The sequence below is a fragment of the Sciurus carolinensis genome, chromosome 8 (assembly GCF_902686445.1).
Source record: "Sciurus carolinensis chromosome 8, mSciCar1.2, whole genome shotgun sequence".
Lineage (NCBI taxonomy): Eukaryota > Metazoa > Chordata > Mammalia > Rodentia > Sciuridae > Sciurus > Sciurus carolinensis.
Window position 1 is genome coordinate 49,208,299 of NC_062220.1, and position 23,608 is coordinate 49,231,906.

Consider the following 23,608-nt stretch of genomic DNA (forward strand, 5'->3'; position numbering starts at 1 on the left):
GTTCTTCCTGATAGTTCTGTTCTCTTTGTATTGTCAGTAACCCCTCTACTGGTTTTTTTTAGCTCTTGTGACTTAAAAAATCTGCCTAGTAAACCATTTTCTAAGCCATAGAATACATTTATGAATAATGTTCTGTGATGTTATTTTTTAAGTGTTTTACATTCGTCCAAATCCAAGTTAATTTGCTAGAAAGCAAAACTGAAACTTACTGCATTTCCACTTCCTCATTCTGCTTCTGTACAGGAATCCAACCACACCCTCAGAAAGAGTCAGAGCCCCGGGAGGCCAGACAACTGCACAACTCAATGGCTTCATTTTTTAAAAAACTAACCTCCTTCAAATCATATGTTTCTTAGCCATCAAAAAGAAACAGGAAATCAAACGTCAAAATGACTGTGTTCAAGTTTCTGATATAAAAAGAAGTTTTCTGGAAAACTCTGGTAAGTTCCTGAATCTTCAAACCTTTATTTTTTATGCCTACGAGGGGTCAGCTATTTCTTAAAATGCCAGCTGTACTTTTTATATAAATACATGTTTGTACACAAACCATTACTTGTGAAAATGTTAATTAGAAATATCATTGTATTAGATACATAACAGTGTATTTAACTGATACTCTTATAAATGTCTTTCTAAAAAGAAATGTGCTTTTAAATGTAATCAGGGTGATGAATACCAATCAGGCTAGTGAAAGGGTTTCTGGGCATGGAAGGTGGACAGTGGAAGAGAGTACAGAGAAACAGTGCAAAGTGGGTCAGGAATTTAAGAATAAAGGGTTGTAACAGAACTTGCAGTCCTGTGTAATTATGCAAAATCCTGTCTTTCATAACGTAAGGTCTTATTAAAAGTGTTATACTTCACCAGAGATAATGCTCTCTAGAGACTAGATATTCTTGTATTTTAAAACCTCCATTCATATTCATTTTGTACAGCAATCTGATTGAAAACTAAAAAAAAAAAAAAAAAAATTGTCCAGGAAATTGAAACTAACTTGCTTGTGTGTGGTTTCAATTGGTCATCCCATTGGAAAAGGGTGTGTGTAGCTCTCATGGGCTGCAACCAGGATTCAGAGGTGTCTTTTCCCCACCTGCAGCTCTAAGGATCCTGCAGAGCAGAACAAATTCTGTGGGCATGGATATGTGGGGTACTGCTAAGAACCCCCTGAGATAAGGACAGGCACTCATACTTGTCCCTAAGAGTTCTGCTGACTTGGTACTTCTCACTTCATGTCAAAATGAAAGCTGGAGAGTGGCACTCAGAGTGGCATCCAGCAGTTGCTTTATCCATAAGTAACAGTACTAAGAAGAAAGTATGTGGTCACAATTGTTCCAAAACAGGAATATGATGGCCAAAGACTTATGTCAAGTCATTCTCAAAAATTTGTTCACACCAACCATGATAGTTTTAATCTTAATTCCAACATTACATATGCAGAGGCTTTTTAAATTGTTAAGTGCAAACTATTTTAAAAAATTTAATGACTGCCATAGGTTCAAATCATCGTATGTTCATAACTGCTATCACCCGGAAGAGGCAGGGTTGAGAAATTTTGGGCATAATAAGAGGTCCAAGAGTATTATTGAAGAGTATAGTATTTCATATTGAGACGAGGTGTTGTCAATTTTTTCCATTTAACGTAAGAAAAGACTTTAGATTTGGGATCTGCACATCAGTGTCCCTATCTGAAAAGAGTATTTCTGTATCCTTGGTCTCTGTGGGCAGAATCAGAACAAAAGTAACTGAGAGAAAACTGTGTCCTGACTGGTGACACCAGGTTCATTTTGCTGCGCTCTCCATGCTAGACAGACACAGAATGAGTCACAGCCTCTGTAGAGGCCAGAGAGCCGTAAAAGAGGGAGGGCCCACAGAGGGAAGTTCCTGATGTGCTGCTTCTTTTCTAGAATGTTGGGTCCTATAGGAATTGCTATAGTCACTGGCTAAAGTAAATGAGAAAATCTGCATTCTGTCCTTTCAGTCTTTCAGATAACTAGAGAGAGGGTGGATGGTTAAACTGCTGAAAAAGGACTCTGAATAAAGGTGCTGCTCACTCACAGGGTGAGTTCGTGGGAAAAGCCAAGGCCCTCACCAGGACTTCAGCTTCCAGAGCAAAGGCAGCAGGTGACAACAGTAAAGACTCTGAAATTCAGATGCTGAGGATCCAGAGTAAAAGGGACCTCCTCTGGGGAACACCCTACATGAGCAATGGTCCTGTTCCAGGACTGTAAAGGATGCAATAGGAAGTCGAGAAGGTGTATTATGAAACCGGGTGCCTTTAAGAACTTTAGGAGATAACACATTTATTCATTTTCCTTTCCTTTTGATAAAACTTCCTTTTCATTTTTGTGACTAGATGATAGAATCTGGAGTTAGTTCTGGCCCAGTGAGTGGCACAGTGAAGAGATTTCCCTAGATTCCTGTCCGGGATTCCAGCCAAGTGAAATAATAATTACCCTAACAAAATGAGGAAAATCTGCTGACCTACACATTGCTAGCTTGAGGGTTTTCAAAAAATCATTATTTGAAACTACTCTAAGAAAATATGTTATTCATTCAGCAAATTTTTATTTAGAAGCTGGTGTTTGTTAGGCATTGTAAAAGTGTGACCAAAAGGTACACAGTCCCTTGTCCCCAAGAGTGCACAAAATAATGGGTGTTATAGAAAATAAACAAGATAAAAATATATGGACTACTGATTGTGATAAATCTTCAGAAAATAAAAAATAAAGCCAGAGAGGGGTAGAAAGTGCTGGGTGAGGGAAAAATGTTTTCAGTGGGCTGATCAAGCAGTACCTCACCGAGAAGGTGGCATTTGATAATAGACCTAAAGGAAGTAAAGGGGTGAGCCTTCCAGGTATCCAAGTACAGTCCAGGGAGAGGTGGGGAGTGCAGCAGCCCGAAAAGGAGCAGGTACTACCTATAACAAGAGCCACAAGGAGGTGAGGGGCTAGATCAGACTGAGAGAGAAATGAAAGGAAGACGTAGTCCGAGGGGCAGCAGGGCACCAGCTCACTTGGGACCCTGCAGTCCATAGTAATGGACTTGGGGGCTGAGACTCAGTGGTAGAATACTTGCCTAGCATGTGTGAACCACTGGGTTCGATTCTCAGCACCACAAATAAGTAAATGAATACAATAAAAGTCTATCAACATCTAAAAATTATTTTTAAAAGAATAATGGACTTGACTTTCACTCTGAGTCAAAGGGACAGCTGCTGGAGGGATTGAACAGAGTACTGGTACGACATTGTACATTTTAACAGAGTCACTCCAAGTGCTATTTTGAGAGGTCCAAAAGGAACCAATAATAGCAAGAGAAAAACATGAGAGAGAGGATGGGGACTTAGACCTGGTGGGAAGCAGGTGGTCAGATGCTGGATATGGGGGGACCAGCCTAGGATTTGTTCCATACACAATGTGGAATGTAGGAAAAAAGAAAAGGAACGCCTGCAACATGTTTTTGAATGTTTATTTGTTTTATTAAAAGTGTTTAAGCATAGGAAAAGGTGTCATCCAGGGAATGACATTTTTTCCCCACTATCATCCCAGGTTTTCTTTGTCTGGAAGTGTTCAGAATAGAAAGTTAGGGGGAAAGTCTGTAATAAACACTTCTTAAGCAGAAGCTCAGTCACCTGCATTTTAATTTGCGATGGTATGAGGTTTTTTTTGTTTGTTTTGTTTTGTTTTGTTTTTTGATGTGATAGATTCTCAACAAATATATTCTAGGCAAACTGAACAAGGATCAACTGTATTCTACCTACATCTCTGCTTCCTCATTGATTTACAGAACGAGAGTCTCCTGCAAATTCTCTAGAAAATGCAACTCACTAAAGCGTTCTAGATCAAAGAGGCTCAGGAAGATGTATTTCAAGTTTCTGACATAAAATATAAAAGTTTTCAGATAAACCCTGGTAAGTTTCTAATCATTATAAGTTTATTTAAGTAACTCTCATTAAAAGCTGTCTTTAAAAACTAATTCTAAAAATTTAAGGAAATCTTTAGAAATGAATATTCTTTCAAATGCATGTAAGTATTTCTGATGAAATGATTTCAAAAGGAATGTGGATGGAAGAACTGGGTAGAATGTAGATCAGAAGATCAGGATTCCAAACATACCAAACCATGTACAAAATACTAGGCAACCATGAACTCTGACCAATAAAATTTAAGTTGATATCAAAAGTTCATATCTACTTAAGAAGAAAACCCTCCAAAGTTTGTTATTTTATTTAAGACTTTCCTTCATAACTAGCTTATACAGGGACCATGTGAAGAAATACATCATTATAATGTGCAATACAGGAAAATAACCAACTTACTTTGTGGTTTCCCTCTGGCCAAGCATCAGAACAGTGTGGGGCCTTCAGAGCTGTAGCCAGGCTAAAGGAAGGGATACCTGCTGGCTCCGGGAGATTGGGCTTGGTAACAGAGCTGGCTCTGACAGTATGCGGCTTTGATTCTTCCTCCTCTGCCCCCAAAGAGGGAAAATAAAAGTTCTTAGAAAATAAATCCTGAATTTAATTCTAATAAGGAGAACCTCTGGGTTTCAAAATTATTCTATTTTCCTGAGGAGAAAGTGGAGGACTTCCCCAGAGTTCCAGCCAGCTACACCTCTAGTCACACCAGATAAAGGGATTTCATGTGCATTTCTTTCTTTTTTTTAAATTTTTTTTGGTAGGTGGACACATACCTTTATTTAATTTATTTATATGTGGTACTGATGATCAAACCCAGTGCCTCACACATGCTAGGCAAGTGCTCTACCACTGAGCCACAACCCCAGCCCCTAATGTGCATTTCTTTTGAAGAGACTGAACAAAAACTCAACAACCAAGACAACACTTGTTCTCATCCACTTTCCCTCTATTATGGATGGGAAAGTAATCTGCCTAAGAGGAAAGCTTCCTTTCCTTTATTGATCACAGTTCCTTCCCTTTTATATGTACTATGTAGCTTTCTGCTAAACATCAAGGTCCTTCGTGTTTAGAAAAATGCCAATTAATCCAGGATTTAAGGTTGAAGACATAGAAAGAGCCAAGGAATTATGTCAAAGCATTATCGAAACCTTTTTGCCCATATCATTGTTAGCTATGAATTAAATACATAGCTCCAGTCAACTATGAATCATAGGTCATATCAAATGCTCTTATGATTGTCAGAGGTCAAAAGTCATGTGAAAGAGGTATCAGATGTATAGTAGCTACAAATTATTATGTATCTTCTCATCTACCACCATAGAGGTGGTTGAGAAATGTGTGCTGCTAGAAAGGGAGCTTCATCTTTGAACAATGAGGGACTCTTTGACATACAGTAGAGATAAAAAGGTAGCAGGTTTGGTGAGGACAGATGCCAGACATCCCATTTGAGGGTTGAGGACCTGAGTAGGAGCCGACTTCCCACAGGGACGACCCCTTGTGAGAGAGTGCTCATTCAGGAACTGTAAATAAGGCAGCAAAAACTGATAAGGAAACTGGGGCTCATGGAGGACTTTAGATGAAGTGTTTATGTTTACTGACTTTTTTTTTTTAATTGACTCCTTTCTTAGTCAAGATAATCAGTTGACTTGGAAGTTTTGATTGGTTCCAATTTCATGGATGACAAATGAAGAAATTTTTAAGTTCTTTCCTCCATAGGCATTGCCAACAATGGATTTCCAAAAAGTCATTTCAATTGTTTTACACTCAAAAAAATATTATTTTTTTTTCCTTCAACAAATGCTCATTGAGTACTAAAGATTTTATGTCAGGACCCAGGGCTTCATCAATCAATGAGAGGCAAAAAAAAAAAAAAAAAATGTCTGTTCTCATACAGGTTATACTCTAGTTGCTGAGACAGAATGAGAAAGACTATAAACTATATAGTATGTAAATCCTAAAAAGGAAAACTGAAGCAGGGAAGAATGAAGAAAAGTGCTGGAGGACGAGGACTCTTGTTTAACATGAAATTTGAAGACAGGAATCTAACAAAGACCTTACCAGATTTGAGTAAAGGGGTGAAGGAAGTGAGGATGTGAGCTATTTAGGCATCGAGATAAAGAGCATTCCAGAGGGAGCAGCTAATATAAAGACCTGGAGAACCAGCATGGCTGGCATATCTGAGCACCTGCATGGCAACTGAGCAGCTGGAGTGGCATGAGTGGAAACCATGAGGTCAAAAAGATAGTGGGGTAGGCTTGGAGATTCAGCTACTGGTCTGTCTTCCTCCACTCAGAGAACTTCACAATGGGCCAGTACTGCCCTGTACTGGCACATACATACCAAGTTCCTTAGACCTTACTAGACCTTAGGCCTTTGGGTGGCCCACCAGATGGACAATTCCTCATTTCCTTGACTATCTATCCCCTCTTAACCTCACATGCCCTTCATTCCCACTCACCTCCTGCTGATACCAACTGCTCCTCACTATGCCTCTTCTTGTGTCTTACACAAAACACTTATCACAATGTCATTATAAACTTTTTTGAGTGTTCATATATGACATTTTATATTTTAAAATCCTTTCCAATGAATTAGAGAATTATGAAAGAATTTACTAAATATTTGTTGAATGAATGAAAAAGGAGACAATTTAAGGTAAAACAATATTTATCTCTGATTACAAATATGTGATAATTCTGGTGAAACTTCTAAAACTACTTCTACGTTACAAATGAATAGAAGTGATCATCTGACGTATGTTTATAGTGTTCCTTATGCCAATTTCTCAGTCCTGCTAATTGGCTCAGGACTAATCATGACCTGCAAAGTGAAGCCAGAAGTAATGAAGAGAATTCAAGATACTAAAACAACCAGGAAAAGTTTTATCAAGACAAGTGGAAGCAGCTGTACATGGTGTTTGTATGTCTACGGACTGGGCAAACCACTAGGATGGAATGCAGTATTCCCACCATAAAAAGACAGCATGAGTTTCTGCTCTGACTAGTTACACAGCTTCAGATTGAACCCCAGCTCAGATCATCTGTTCTCTATGTTTAACTTCAAGGAGACTCTCAAGATGAATTGTTTTCTTTTATTTTTTATTGGTGCATCATCGTTGTACATAATGATGGGGTTTGTTGTTACATATTAGTACATGCACACAATATAACAATATAATTGGACTGATATCTCTCTTTAGCACTTACCCCTCCCTCCACTCCTCTCACCCTCTGGTCCCCTTCCTCTATTCTACTGATCTCCCTTTACTTTTCATGTGATCATCCCCCATCTGTCATTTCCCTTTTTCTCTCTACTCTCCAAATATGAGAGAAAACAAGCAACCCTCGATCTTCTGACTTTTGGCTGGTTTCACTTAACAAAAAGTCTCAAGTTCCATTCATTTTCCTGCAAATTACATAATTTCACTTTTTATGGCAGAATAAACTCCTTTGTGTACATATACCACATTTTTTCCTTATTCATTCACTTGTTAATGGACACCTAGGTTAGTTGCCTAGTTTGGCTATTGTAAATTGTACTGCTATAAACATGTAGATGAATATATTACTACAGTATGATGACTTTGATTCTTTAGGTTAAATAACAAGCAGTGGTACAGCTGGGTCATATGTTGGTTCCATGCCTAGTCTTTTGAGAAACCTTCATACTGATTTCCATAGTGGTTGTACTAATCTACAATCCCACTAACAGTACAAAAATGTTTCTTTTTTGCTACATCCTCTCCAGCATTCATTATTGTTTGTATTCTTGATAATGGCCATTCTGATTGATATAAGATGAAATCTCAGTGTACTTTTGATTTGCATTTCCCTAATAGCTATTCAGATTGAACGTTTTTAATATACTTGTTGGTCATTTATATTTCTTCTTTTGAGAAGTATCTGTTTAATTCATTTGCCCTTTTATTAATTGGGTTATTTGGTTTTAAGATTTTAAGTTTTTTTAAAATTCTTTATATATGTTAGATAATAATTCTCTGTCAGAGGTGTAACTAGTAAAGATTTTTTTCCCCATTCTGTAGGTTATCTCTTCACATTCCTAACTGTTCGTTTGTTGTGCAGATGCCTTTTAATTTGATGCCATCCCATTTATCAACTCTTGGCATTTTTTCCTGAACATTAGGGGTTCCTTAGAGGAGAGAGTCATTTCCTGTGCCTATCTGCCTGAGTGATGACTCTACATTTTCTTCTAGGAGTTGTATAGTTTCTGATCTAAATTTAGTTCTTTGAGTTGATTTCTATGCAGGGTAAGAGATAAGGGTCTAGTTTCATTCTTCTACATATGGATAACCAGTTTTCTAACACCATTTGTTGAAGAGGCTGTGTTTTCTTTAATGTACATTTTTGACACTTTTGACAAACCGGATGACTATAGAGGTGTTGTTCTGTCTCTGTGTCTTCTATTCTATACCATTGTCTATGTGACTGTTTTTATGCCAGTATCATACAGTTTTTGTTACAATATATTTGTAGTATAAGTTGAAGTCAGGTATTGTGATTCCTCCAGTATTTCCTTTTTTAATTTGTTCTTTGTAGATATACATGAAGTAGAGTAGAATGAATCAGACATAACTTTCCTATTCAGTATTTCCATTTTGGCTTAGAAATGCTTTGTCTATTCTGAGTCTTTTATTTTTCCAAACAATTTTAGGACTGTTTTTTCTAGTTCTATGAAGAGTTTCATTAGTATTTTTATGGGGACTGAATTGAATTTGTATATTGTTTTTGGTAGTATGGCTATTTGAACAATATTAATTCTGCCCGTACACGAGCATAGGAGGTCTTTGCATCTTCTTGTGTCTTCTTCAATTTCTTCAATGTTCTGTAGTTTCCATTGTAGTGTTCCTTCGCTTCCTTGGTTAGATTTATTCCTTTTGGTTTTGTTTTTGCTTTTGTTGTTGCTGTTTTTGAGGCTACTGTGAATGGGATTATTCTCCTATTTTCTTTCTCAGAAGATTAATTTTTGGTATATAGGAAATATATTGATTTTTGTATGTTGATTTTGTAACCTGATACTTTTCTGAATTTGTTTATTGGCTTTACCAGTCTTTTGATGGAGTTTTATGGATCTTCTAAGTATAGGATCGTATGATCTGCAAAAGTTATAACTTGACTTCTTCCTTTCCTATTTTTCTTCCTTTTATTTCCTTTTCTTACCTAATTGCTCTGACTAGAATTTCTAGCACTATATTAAATAATATTGGTGACAGTGGACATCCTTGTCTTGTTTCAGATTTTAAAGGAAATGCTTCCAGTTTTTCCCCATTTACTATAAGGTTGGCTTTGGGTTTTTCACATATAGTGTTTATGATATTCATGTAAGTTCCTTACATCCTTAGTTTCTTCAGTATTTTTACAATGACTAGGTACCAGATTTTGTCAAAGGCTTTCTCTATCTGTTGAGAGTACTAAGTGATTTTTGTCCTTCATTCTATTTATGTGATGAATTGTACTTATTGATTGATATATTTTTAAACCATCCTTATATTTCTGGGATAAAATCAACTTCTTAATATGTTGTTGAATATGATTCACTAATATTTTATTAAGGATTTTTACATCTAAGTTTATCAAGGTTATTGGTCTATGGTTTTCTTTCCTTGGTGTGTCCTTTTCTGGTTTGGTATGAGTTTGATACTGGCTTCATTGAGTGAATTTGGAAGTGCTCCATCCCTTTCTATTTCATGAAATAATTTAAAGAACAATGACATAAATTCTTTAAAGGCCTGGTAGAGTTCAACAGAGAGTCCATCTGGTCCTGAACTTTTCCTTGTTGTAAGGTTTTTTATTACTGCTTCTATCTCATTACTAGCTATTGGTCTGTTTAGATTTTCTATGTCCTCTTGATTCAATTTGGGCATGTCATATGCACCCAGAAATATATTCATTTCTTCTAAGTTTTCCAATTTATTGAAGTTTAAGTTTTGAAAATAGTCTCTAATGATCTACTGGATTTCTGTGATGTATGTATATTTCTCCTTTTTCTTTCTAATTTTATTAATTTGGGTTTTCTCTTCCTTTTTTAGTTTGGTCAAGGGATTATAAATCATGTTTATCTTTTAAGAGAACTAACTCTTCATTTCATTGATCCTTTGTATTTTTTTTTAATTCTAAATTTTATTGATGTTGGCTCTGCTCTTAATTATTTCCTTCCTTTTACTGGTTTTATAATTGATCTGTTCTTTTTCAGGGACCTTGAAATGCATCATTAGGTTGTTTATTTGGAATCTTTCTGATTTTCTTATGTAGGTATGCATAGCTATAAACTTTCCTCTTATAACTGCCTTCATAATGCCTCAGACAATCTGGAAAATTGTATCACTATACTCATCTGAGTCTAAGAATTTTTAAATATCTCCCCTGATTTTTTTCTATTGCTCATTCATCATTCAGAATGTATTATTCAATCTCCATGTGTTTATGTAGTTTCTGTAGGGTTTTTGGTGTTTATTTCTTATTTTGTTCCATTATTATTTGATAATATGCAAGGAATATGTCAATTTGGTTGTATTTGCTAAGGGTTGCCTTGTGTCCTAGAATATGGTCTATTTTGGAGGATGTTCCATGAACCACTGAGAAGAAAGTGTATTCAGCTGTTGTTGGATGAAATGTTCTGTAGATGTCTGTTAAATCCATTTGATTTATATATATTTTTTTTATATTTTTCAGATCCAAATAGTCTTTACTGAGTTTATGTCTCTGGATGACCTATCTAATGGTGAGAAAGGTATGTTGAAGTCACCCAGTATTAGTGTACTGGGTTGTATTGGGTCTTTTTGAGTAGTGTCTCTTTTTTGTAACTAGTTGCACCCATGTTTGGGGCATAAATATTTGTTATTGCTATATCTTCTTGTTGGATTATTCCCTTTACCAGTATGAAATGACCTTCTTTGTCTCTTCTGATTAATTTTGACTTAAAGTTTGCTTCATTGGGTATGAGAATAACTACCCCTGCTTGTTTGGGGGCTCCTTTTCCATCCTCTCTTTCAGCCTGTGTCTGTCTTTACCTGTAAAGTGAGTCTCTTACAAACAACATATAGTTAGGTCTCATTTTTTAATCCATTCCACCAGTCTAAGTCTTTTCATTAGAGAGTTGAGGCTATTTACATTCAATGTAATTGTAGACAGGTATTTATTAATTCCTTCCATTTTGGCTTATTGGTAATGTTTACTTTGGTCCTGTTTCTCATTTCCGTAGCTACTCTTCAAGTTAGATTTGTTCATTTGTGAACTCTGAGGTTTATCTTTTATTTCTCCTTTCTTTAAGTAATTTCCATAGTAACAGCTTCGTATTATAAATTCTTTCAGTTTCCACTTAAGAGGTTTTTATTTCTTGAAAGGTTTTGATTTTGAAGGATAGCTTTGATGGATAAAGTAATCTTGGTTATTTTCTTTCTGGGCTTTGAACACATCATTCCAAGCCCTCCTGGCTGAGAAATCAGAAGTAACTGTGCCTGACTTACCTCTAAATGTGACCTGATGTTTTTCTCTTGAGGTTTTTAAAATACTATCCTTGTTCTGTATGTTAGGCATTTTAATTATAACTTTTGATCTTATCTATTTGGGATTCTGAGTGTGTCCTCTCTTTGGATATCCATCTTAATATCAATGTTTGGAAATTTTTCTGTTATTATTTCCCTGAAAAGTTTATTCATTTCATTAACTTGCTTCTCACAATTTGCCTCAATTCCAATTATTCTTAAATTTCATATCTTAATGTTGTCCCAGAGTTCTTGTATATTCTGATCTTAGTTATTTAGTTTCTTTTCTTTAATACTGTCTGAATGGTCACGGGTAGCCAATTTGTCTTCCAGCTCTGAGATTCTGTGTTCAGCATGGTCTACTCTATTAGAGAATTTTTCAACTGAATATTTTATTTGATTTATTGTGTCTTTCATGTCTAAGATTTCTGTTTGGTATTTTTTCACAATCTCTATCTTCTTACTGAATTTCTAATTCATATCCTAAACAACTTCCTGGATTCCATTCAGTTGTTGTTCTGTGTTCTCTTGGAATTCATTGCACATTTTAAATCATTATTTTGAATTCTTCATCTGGTATTTCATCCACTTCAGCATCTTTGGGGTCAGTTACTGGTGAATTAGAAGGTGTCATGTTACCTTGTTTTTTAATATTTCTTGTATTCCTATGTTGGGTTTTATGCATTAGTTGGGATGGATTCCTCTTTCATTCTTATGTGTTGGCCTTTTAAGAGCACAACCTTCTCTTACCAAAGTGTCTAGAGTGATCTAGATTGAGACCCCCTTAGAGGTATGAACAATCTTTGTCTTAATTCTGTCTGTTTTTGCTGTAGCAAAACCCTAGCTATTCCTACTTGGGGCTTAGTCATTGGTTTGGATTTTTGTCTCTTCTATACTTTGTATTAAAGTATAGCTGAAGTTTGAATGTTGTCATTTTGTGTGTGGAGCAAGGTGTGCTGTCTTTTGGGTGAGTTTAGTTCAGTAGCAGAGTCTCTACCCTGTGAACTTATAGTGTCCCCGTAGGACCCCAGCACCTCACAGGACAGGGAGAAACAAACAATAGTAACAACCAATGCAAACAATATAAAGCATTAAAATAAATATCCAGTTCCTACTATGACATCTGGAACATTAATTACCACAAAAAACAGGAATGTTGGGGTCAGCAACTGTCATGATAAAAAGCAACAAATAACATGAACTAGACCTGACTTTAAAGAAAACAGTGTTGACTATGTCTCCCACAGCAGTAATAATTGCAACAAGATGAATGGTGTGGGCAGGAGTTAGATAAATCAATTAGTTCTGAAAGATAGTAAAAATACATTGAAGAGAAAGGAAAATGTGATAGGAAGAGAGTTTATCATGTTTAAAAAGTGAACAGAGAGAATGCAGAAGAGATGTAGCAGTTGATATAAGAAAGGGGGAGAAAAAGTAGAAAAAACAAAGTAAAGAGAGAAAAAGAACAAGAGAATTCAGCTGTGAGCAGAATAGAGAAAAAGAAAAACAAGAAACAAATAAACAAAAACAAAACTAAACTAAAGAAACCAAAAACCCTAACTAACCCTCAAAAGATAATGCAAGGAAAAATAACTATAATTTTAAAATGCTAAAAATGAGAAAAAATAAAAAATAAACACATATTTATGTATGTTCATAAACAAATCAGCACAAGAACACCAAAACACATACACACACACACACACACACACACTAAAACTAAAACAAAAAATAGCAAAATATTATTAATAAAAAATGAAGGAATTCTCTCCATTGAGGTGGTCAAAATAGTCATCAAGAATGAATGTTTACTGTCTATGCCCAACTCTGCTTCTTTCTATTTCTTCATGTGCTATGTAAAGAGAGAAAGAGAGACCAAAGGCTGGAGTTTATTAACACCTTCCTCTTCTTTTGTTGTTTACAAAACCACCAATTGCAGTGGCCTAACAGTGAAGTTGGTTGAAATAGCTCTCAGTTTCCTTTCTCACCAGTATAAGATAGGATGGAGAGGGAAGTACCGCCAATTAAACTTTTATCGGCACAAACCAGATTGAGGCGTTCCTGGATTGGGGTGGGAAGTGCTGTAGAGTTCTGAGGGTGTTACAGCAGCTGGGGCTGAGGTCTAATCAGGCCCTAGGGGCTTTATTGGGTGGTGTGTGCTCTGGAAAGATTAGATCAACACACTCCTAGAGCCCCAGCAGTTGCCTGACCTCTGTTGGGAGTCTAGATATTGTGAGTCTCCCAGGAATTCTATTCATGGGCCAGGAGCACTAATCCTACACACGTGCTGCTACCCAGGACCACAGCCTTCCCAGGTTCAGTCCCTGAATGTATGTTAAATCATTCTTTTCAATTCTTTATCTGGTATTTCATCCACTTCAGCATCTCTGGAGTCAGTCCCTGAATGTGCTTGTTCAGATTCCTGGCCCACTTTAGCTGGTTATGTGAGCCTCCAGGCTCAAACAAGAAGCAAGTTGCGCTCCCCTTCACTTTTCTGATTTGAATCCCCTTGGGTACAATCTTCCCTATGACTGTTTCACTCATGTTTTGCTAGGTCCATACTAGGTACCCATAGGTGCTTGCCAGGACAGTGTTTACTCAGATATCCTGGCTCCCACAGCAGCAGCGGCTGCAGCATGGCCTCTTCAAGATGGCTCCACCTCAGCTCTCCAAGGCCAGATGGGAAATAGCATTTTCAAACATCAGTTCACAGTGCTGCCTCTGGATTAGCTAAGTTCAGGCTGCTTTTGCATCTCAGGTTTTTCTGTACCACGTGTTCATCGTGTTTCTCTCTGTGTATTACCTCTTCTCTCTGTGGTGAACCAGTGCCACTGCTGCTGCCACAACCAGCTTGGCTCCAGTGTGTTCTTTCTTAGTTCAACGCACTGAAATTTCTGAGTCTCTAACACACTCTAATTGTCCAATATTGAATTTTAGTGAAATCCCTCTTTCATCTATATAACTACAAAGCAGTATTCCCGCTGTTGGAATCCCAAGCCACAGACCAACTAGGAATGCATCCTTCCTCTAATGCACCATCTTGAATCTCCATTTCTAGATGAGCTTTAGCAAGAAATGCCAAATACAGTTGGGTCACATTTGCAGTTTGGCTAGACTTTGTGATTAGCTATCCATTGATTAAAAAAACAAAACACATTTCCTGAAATCTTTAATTTCAAAAATTATAAATCTTTTTAAATGCATGCATTTTCTCTATTTTAATATTTCTGTTTTATTCAATCCTCAGTGCTTTTTATCTCTTTATCATTCAAATGTTTTGCTTTCTTGATTTTCCCCTTAGTTAAACCAATCAATTGATTCATCTTTTTAATTCTGATTTAGTAGGTCTGGGGGCCTGATTATTTACATGTTAGCCAGTTGCCAAGTGATGCTGCTGCTGGTTTGGAGACCACACCTTGAGATCACTGCTCTTGACCTTGTCTACACAATAGAATTACCCTGGGATGTTTTCAAAAGGACTCATGCCTGAAAACATCACCCTCACTCCTTCAACTACTTGCGAGAGTCTCAGGCATGCAGCCCCAGATGCTTCTAGTGTTTAGTCAAGGTTTAGAGTGTCTGCTTTAAGAATCTGGAATTTTTAGACCTTGAAATTCAACAGAACCTTCATCTTCTTCAGTCCTATATGCAGAATTCAGGTGAAATGATTTTAATAAAGTTCAAAATGCATACTGTCTTTCATACCTAGTTTCAGGAAGGCTAGATCAGTTTTAACTACAGGTCTCTTCTTGTACTTTCTGTGAACCACAAGAATTAGGCAACAAAATCCATTATCCTAACATTTTGCTGCCAAGTCTTGGAAAGTCCTAGCTGGTGGTATGAACATCTTGAGTCCAAAAGATGATAAAGGTAATGATTTAACCAAATGCTTTGTTACTATGTTTTTAAAAATGGCCAGCTTCCAAGTTGTGAATAGCTTGGTTTCCTATCCCCCAACACACCTCCACTTACCCAGTTTCACATTCTAAAGTTTATTTGCAATATTCTGCTATGGGATACAATTCTGTGTTGCTTAGGATTCTGGTTTCAAATTACAAGAATACAACTTTCACCAAGTTGAGCCTAAAAGGGAAAATTATTATAAGGATAAAAGAGTGTGTCAACTAGTTAGCAACTATTGATTTCATAACCAAGTTCATAACCACCTAGGAAAGAAGGGTATGCTGTAAATTGGAATTATAAAGCTATTAAAATAGTTTCAAGCACTTTTAAGTAAGCCTTGGAAATATTACACATTACATACATACATATACATACACACATATATGCACACACATATATACACTACCTGTATGGTATTATATACATAATGGACTATATGATTTCAATTATTAAAGTATAATACTAAAATACTTTTTGTGTTATTTTTTCCCAAGGAATAAAGTTAAAGTTTGATATGAATGACCAAGAAACTCTACCTGAATTGACTAAAGACTGGACCAAAGAGCATGTTAAAAAATGGGTAACCAAAGATCTTAAAATTGATGAGAAATATGGGCAAATTCTTCTCAGTGAAGAAGTGACTGGATTAGTTCTGCAGGAACTAACTGAAAAGGATCTTAAAGAAATGGGACTGCCACGGGGTCCAGCACTTCTGATAAAACGTGCATATAACAAATTGATTAATAGTTGCCCTAAAAATGACAATCAAGATTCAGGACAATTAGATCATATAACACCCTCCAAAAAAGAACAACAAAAAAAGCCAAAAGAGACCAAAAAGGAGAAGGAAAAAATGTCACCCAGTATTGATCATGATCTCAGAGAGATCAGGGATACCACAGATCTAGAATCCATTCGTATGAAAGAAAGTGCATTAAGTGAAAGAGCAAACACTAAAGACAACAAAAAGAATGAACTAAAGACTGAACAATTGACTTGCATGCCATATCCTTTTGATAACTTCTGTGACAGCAGACGCTACATAGAACATTATATTCTACAACCTGAAACAGGACCACTGAATCTCATTGACCCGATACATGAGTTCGAAGCTCTCACCAACACAGACACAGCCACCGAAGAGGACATTAAAATGAAATTTAGCAATGAAGTCTTCCGATTTGCGTCTGCTTGTATGAATTCACGCACCAATGGTACTATCCATTTTGGAGTCAAGGACAAACCCCATGGAGAAATCATTGGTGTGAAAGTCACCCGTAAGGATGTCTTCATTAACCATTTCAATCTAATGATCAAAAAGTATTTTGAAGAAAGTGAGATCAATGAAGCTAGGAAGTGTATTCGGGAGCCAAGGTTTGTGGAAGTCCTCCTGCAGAACAATACATCATCTGACAGATTTGTCATTGAAGTCGATGTTATTCCCAAACACTCTATATGTAAAGAAAAGTATTTCTATATTAAGATGCAAAGTCGTTCAGATAAAACATGGAAACAAAACCAAGATCATTCACTATTCATTAGAGAAGGAGCCAGCACTAGGGATATCTTGGCCAACCACAAGCAACGAGATATAGATTTCAAAATTTTTTTACAGAATTTAAAGTCCTTGGTAGCATCCAGAAAAGAAGCTGAGGAAGAACATGGACTGAAGGTGACTAAGAAGGAGAGTGAAGGATTAAAACTGGTTAAGCTTCTCATTGGAAACCGAGAATCATTGGATAATTCCTATTACAACTGGTATATTCTTGTAACAAATAAATGCCACCCAAATCAAACAAAGCACTTAGATTTTCTAAAGGAAATCAAGTGGTTTGCTGTGTTGGAATTTGATCCTGAATCTGTGATCAATGGAGTGGTCAAAGTTTACAAAGAAAGTCGAGTAGCAAATCTTCACTTTCCAAGTCAGTATGAAGAAAAAACATCTACTGTGATGGAGAAGATTTCTAGTCTGAATCTTTACGAGCAGCCCAGCTGGATCTTCTGCAATGGCAGATCAGACCTGCAAAATGAGACATATAAACCTCTGGAACCACATTTATGGCAGAGAGATAGAGCTTCTGAAGTCAGAAAACTGATTTTATTTCTCACAGATGAAAATATAATGACAAGAGGGAAATTTTTGGTGGTATTTCTCTTACTCTCTTCAGTAGAAAGTCCAGGAGATCCCTTGATGGAAACTTTCTGTGCCTTCTATCAAGCTCTCAAAGGAATGGAAAATATATTGTGTATCTGTGTAAACTCACAGATTTATCAACGATGGAAAGATCTACTACAGACAAGATTGACAATCTCAGATGAGTTAGCAAACCATAGTATTTCCACTTTAAATATAGAACTGGTAAACAGTACTATCCTTAAACTAAAATCAGTGATTCAGTCATCAAAAAGGTTTTTGCCCGCCAGTGGAGGTTCCTCAGTTATCCTGGAGAAAAAGGATGAGGATACCTTAACCGCACTGGAAATTCTCTGTGAAAATGAGTGTAAAGACACAGACATAGAGAAAGATAAGTCTAAATTCCTCGAATTTAAGAAGTCAAAAGAAGAGCATTTTTATCGCGGTGGCAAAGTATCCTGGTGGAACTTCTATTTTTCTTCTGAAAACTATTCTTCAGCTTTTGTGAAACGGGACAGATATGAAGATCTTAAACATATAATAAAAGAGTGTGCAGATTGTCCTAAACCAGTATTTGTAAAAATTATCAACCTTTATCACCATCCAGGCTGTGGAGGTACTACATTGGCTATGCATGTTCTCTGGGACCTAAAGAAGAAGTTCAGATGTGCTGTGTTAAAAAACAAAGCAACTGATTTTGCAGAAGTTGGAGAACAAGTAAGCAAACTGATTACTTACAAGGCAAACAGCCACCAAGATTACATTCCTGTGCTTCTCTTCGTGGATGATTTTGAAGAGCAGGAGAATATCTACATTCTGCAGAATTTCATCCATTCCATTTTAGGAGAAAAGAGCTTGCGATATGAAAAGACATTGGTAATTATCTTAAACTGCATGAGATCCAAGAATCCAGAAGAAAGTGCAAAACTAGCAAATAGTATCTCCCTGAAATCCCAACTTTCTTCCAAAGAACAACGAGCTTTTGAGATCAAACTGGAGGAAATTGAAAAGCAGCACAAGAACTGTGAAAATTTTTATTCCTTCATGATCATGAAAGGCAATTTTAATGAAGCATATGTAGAAAATGTAGTAAGGAATATCCTTAAAGAACAGAACATTGACTGCAAGGAAGCACAACTCGTTTCCTTCCTAGCTTTACTCAACAGTTACGTTACTGATTCTACAATTTCATTGTCACAGTGTGAAATGTTCTTGGGGATTACATACATTAGTACCCGCTGGAAACCTGAAAGCCTAGAAGACAAGATGGGAACCTATTCTACACTCCTAATAAGTACAGAAGTTGCAGATTACGGGAGATACACAGGGGTGCGTATCATTCACCCTCTGATTGCCATTTACTGCCTAAAGGAACTGGAAAAGAGCTATCACCTAGATAAATGTCAAATTGCCTTGAATATATTAAATGAGAATTTATTCTATGATTCTGGAATAGGAAAAGACAAATTTCAGCATGATGTGCAAACTCTCCTGCTTACAAGGCAGCGTAAGGAGTATGGAGATGAAACAGACACTTTGTTTTCCCCATTAATCGAGGTTTTGCAGAATAAAGAAATTGAAAGTGTCTTGACTGCAGGAAGTATTCGATTCCCACAAAATGCATTCATTTGTCAGGCCTTAGCAAGGTATTTCTACATTAAAGAGAAGAACTTTAACACTGCTCTGGACTGGGCAAATTTGGCTAAAAGGAGAGCACCTAAAAATTCTTATATCTCAGATACACTTGGTCAGGTCTACAAAAATGAGATCAAATGGTGGTTGGATGAACACAAAAACTGTACAAACATAACTATCAATGATCTAACACATTTCTTAGATGCTTCTGAAAAAGCCTCAAGAGCATTCAAAGAATCCCAACAGCAAACTGATAGTAAAGAATATGAAACTGAAGCTTGGTCAGCACAGAAGTCCCAAAGAAGGTATGATATATATAATACAGCTGGATTCTTGGGTGAAATAGAAGTCGGTCTTTACACTATCCAGATTCTTCAGCTCACTCCCTTTTTCCACCGAGACAATGAATTCTCCCAAAAATTTATGATCCGTTTTTTATCTGGAAAGGAGAGCATTCCTCCTGATCCAAAAAATGAATATTATTTGGCTCTGAGTAAGTTCACATCTCACCTACAAAATTTACAATCAGATTTGAAAAGGTGCTTGGATTTTTTTATCGATTACCTGGTTCTCCTGAAAACAAGGAACACCCAAAAAGAAATGGCAGAATTCATACTAAGCAAGAAAGTCTTTCGCTGTTTCAGGAAATACAAAGAACTTTTCTGCCAATTGGATTCAAGTCCATTAGAAGGCAAAGAGAGTCACTTACTCCAGGAAGAGAATTGCAGGAAAAGTCTAGAAGCTTTGAGAGCAGATAGGTTTTCTGGACTCCTGGAATATCTTTATCCAAACCACAAAGAGGCTGCAACCATCATAGAAAGTGTAGTTGATCAGTACACCATCCTATTGCGGCAAAACCCAAATAAACGGCTGATGAAGGAGAAACAAAATTTCATTTTGGCCAACATCATTCTCAGTTGCCTAAAACCCAATTCCACGTTCATCCAACCACTACCCCGGCTAAAAAAACAGCTCCGAGAAATCTTGCAAAATGTAGGCCCAAGTCATCAGTATCCTGATCCTTATTTCTTGGCCTGCCTCCTGTTCTGGCCAGAAACTGAAGAACTAGATCAAGATTCCAAACAAATGGAAAAGTATGTTTCCTCCTTAACTAGATCTTTTAGGGGACAGTACAAACGCATGTGCAGGTCCAAGCAGGCAAGCACACTTTTTTATCTGGGGAAGAGGAAGGGTATCAACAGTATTGTTCACAAGGCTGAAATAGAGAAGCACTTCAGTGATGAACAAAATATAAATTCCCTCTGGCACAGTGGAGTTGTGTGGGAAAAACCAGAAGTCAAAGATCTCCTGCGTCAGCTGATTGGTCAGGCTGAAGGCAAGTTAATCTCTATAGAATATGGAACAGAGGAAAAAATAAAAATACCAGTGACATCTGTGTATTCAGGTCCACTCAGAAGTGGCAGGAATATAGAAAGAGTGTCCTTCTACCTAGGATTTTCCATTGAAGGCCCTATGGCATATAATATAAAGGTGATTTAAAAATGTATTAGTTCAAATACGTGTATTCATATCTGTCCAAGATTGTGTTCCCTCTCCCAATTACCATGGCAGTTTCATGATATTGTTGGCTTAGTTCTAATCTCATATTTTGCTTTTGTCTCTCTGAATGAATTATAAGCCTTTCTAGAACATGCAATGTGTTTACACCACAGAGCTCAATACACAGCCTAGTCAATTACTTAATATTTTATGTATGTTCTCTTCAAGCTACCATATTTAATTAGGAAGTTTCAAATGGTATCCACTGATCAGATCATAATTGTTTATAGGTCAATAAAAAATCTGTTTTAAATTCAATCATTTTTCAGAAATTTCTGAATTATTTCCTCACTGTGAAAGCAGAGATGAATGTGAAACAAAACTCTTCCCATGTGTATCAACCTCAGACCCAGAGAACCAGTCCAGAGTTCCACTCACCTCATTTTGGTATCAGTAAAAACTCATGTGGAAGGTAAATATTTTGTTGTGCATCCTCCATGTTACTCCTTCCCAACACACACACACACACACACACACACACACACACAAACTGCTTGTACCCATTGCCCTCTCCCAACTCATAGCTTCAGGAGGGAAAGAGAGTAAAACAACAAAGTAGTCACAAGCTATAAGTTAATTCTCCTGCCTCATTTAGAGGTGAATCTGTTCCTTGGTCATTCTTGTCTCCAGTGAACATAGCCTTATCTCCACCTGGTTTTTAGAACCCATGTCCCCCATTACTTTTTCCATTCACTATATTTCATTCCCTTTACTCTTCAACCTGTGCTGGATGCATGCTCTTCTCTCTTTAAGGTTCCCTATTTTCATGTGACATTCTCCATATGGTTATTTTGACTTATCCTTCACAAATGAGTTCAACGATCACTTCCACCAGGAAGTCTTTCCTGGCCACCCCAATCCCTGCCTGATTAGAGGTCTTCCTCATGGCAATACATGCTCCTCACTTCCCAGCGCCAGGAATGACATGCCAGAAGCTCATTCTCAGACCTACAGCAGCCAGAACAGCCTCAAACTGCATTCTGGAGCTAACAGATCATTTAAGTAACAAGTACATTTACTTATCCACATCTTTATATCTCCTTAAATGTAACTTAATATTCCAGACTTCAAATACAGTTCTTCTTGTCATCAAAGAGTCTATGCCCTATCACGGTTCTTTTTCTTTTTCTTTTGTTCTTTTGTGTGTGTGTGTGTGTGTGTGTGTGTGTGTGTGTGTGGTGCTGGGGATTGAACCCAGGATCTTGTGCACTTGTGCATGTGAGGTAAACATTCTATAAACTGAGCTTTATCCCCAGCCCTCTGGGCTCTTGTCATCAATATTTTTATGAATGTGGGGAATAAATGCTCACAGGGTCCACAAACACATCCCTGTTTCTGGAAACAAATCTGCTGCTAACCCTGTTCCAGACAACTCTTTCTCTCTTCTACAGTCCACCTGTGCATCTGGTAACAGACCCTCCCGAGTGGCTGCAGTGCCCAAGTATTCATAAACTTATGACCACAGGCCTATCCCTTAATTCTTCACAACTTATGACCTGATTTTTATCTGGAAAGGAGAGCATTCCTCCTGATCCAAAAAATGAATATTATTTGGCTCTGAGCAAGTTCACATCCCTCCTATAAAATTTACAATCAGATTTGAAAAGGTGCTTGGATTTTTTTTTATCGATTACCTGGTTCTCCTGAAAACAAGGAACACCCATAAAGAAATAGCAGAATTTCTACTAAGCAAGAAAGTCTTTCGCTGTTTCAGGAAATACAAAGAACTTTTCTGCCAATTGGATTCAAGTCCATTAGAAGGGAAAGAGAGTCACTTACTCCAGGAAGAGAATTGCAGGAAAAGTCTAGAAGATCAGGCTACAGTATTTAATAAGATACAGTTGAAGGATCAACATAGAGGGGGAAAGTTATAATAAAATGAGAAAAAAAAAAGTTCATGTGAGTCATAACCATTAGAGTTCACATGCCTGGCCCTCCACCAGGTTTCTCAGTGCCTCTCTCTCCTCAGCCATTTCAACAGCCATGTGGTAGAGTGGTGCTTGCTCAGTTCTCACAGATGAGACAAGACTTGAACATATATCCATGACTCAAAGTTTAGGTTGCAAACCCTTTAGGTTCCCTGAAATAATAATTACATTTTTTCCTGAAAAGAAATATAAAATGCAGAGGTTTCACCCTAACCCAATAAGAAGGTTTTACATTATTATGCAGATATTCAACTCCCCATTTCAAAGCAGTCTTTGCTTTACTCTTATTAAAGAATCAAAGAGCTCATTAAATTGCTTACTCAAAGAATAGAAGTTCATTGGATTAGACAAAGGAGAATGACAAGAAGGGAAATGGGATGTGAATAGGGAAGACAGTAGAATCAATCGAACACATCTTTCCTGGGTTCTTATATAAATACAGGACCAGAGTAACTCTACATCAATTACAACCACATGAATGGGAAGTTGTACTCCATGTATGTACAATATGTCAAAATACACTCTACTGTCATGTGTATCTAAAAAGAACAAATTTTTAAAATTCTAAAAAAAAAAATGCTTTACCCAAAATAGAGTCTTCCTTCAGAGGTAAATTTATGTTCTACCTACAGAAAAAAAAAATTTTTTTTTCAGTGCTGAGGATCAAACCCAGGGCCTTGTGCTTGCAAGGCAAGCACTCTACCTACTGAGCTATCTCCCCAGCCCCAGAAAAACTTTTATAGTAGCCTCACATTCCATTCCATCCTATTGCAAGCCATCTCTATACCGACAATATTGGGAATCTCACCTCTGCTCAGGAAAATCCATTAAAAATAAATAAATACAGCAATTTTCATCTAATTTCTTTCTCAAGGTTACTTCCTTTTTCTTTTTCCAGAGTTGCCATCAGAGAAATCTGAGAGTAAAAAAAAAATTAGTGAATTGAATAATTACTAGTTCACATACATCATTCTAGTGCTTCTTACTCCTGAGGACTCAATGCGCTCACGTTGTCTGCAGCCAGCCCTACCCCA

General features: G+C 37.0%; 1 protein-coding gene across 8 annotated transcripts; it reads left to right on the top strand.

Annotated features, from left to right (window-relative positions):
- Positions 1–277: 277 nt before the first annotated feature.
- Positions 278–20,898, top strand: Samd9l (sterile alpha motif domain containing 9 like). 8 transcript variants are annotated; one of them, XM_047562599.1, is made up of 5 exons: positions 278–440; positions 1,976–2,118; positions 3,723–3,907; positions 10,603–10,660; positions 15,812–20,898. In XM_047562599.1, exons 4-5 carry the CDS (start codon positions 10,627–10,629, stop codon positions 20,584–20,586), a joined length of 4,809 nt encoding a protein of 1,602 aa, XP_047418555.1. In that variant the 5' UTR covers positions 278–440; positions 1,976–2,118; positions 3,723–3,907; positions 10,603–10,626; the 3' UTR covers positions 20,587–20,898. The 8 variants fall into 8 exon arrangements, with proteins under 8 accessions (XP_047418555.1, XP_047418557.1, XP_047418554.1 ...); XM_047562601.1 differs by having other exon boundaries at positions 3,784–3,907; XM_047562598.1 differs by having other exon boundaries at positions 1,976–2,055.
- Positions 20,899–23,608: the final 2,710 nt, after the last annotated feature.

Bases quoted from the DNA above. Each gene is read 5' to 3' on its own strand.
- Samd9l (XM_047562599.1), top strand. From the start codon at position 10,627: ATGTCTCTGGATGACCTATCTAATGGTGAGAAAG. The intron at 10,661-15,811 runs GTATGTTGAAGT...TTTTTTCCCAAG, and splicing joins CCTATCTAATGGTGAGAAAG to GAATAAAGTTAAAGTTTGAT.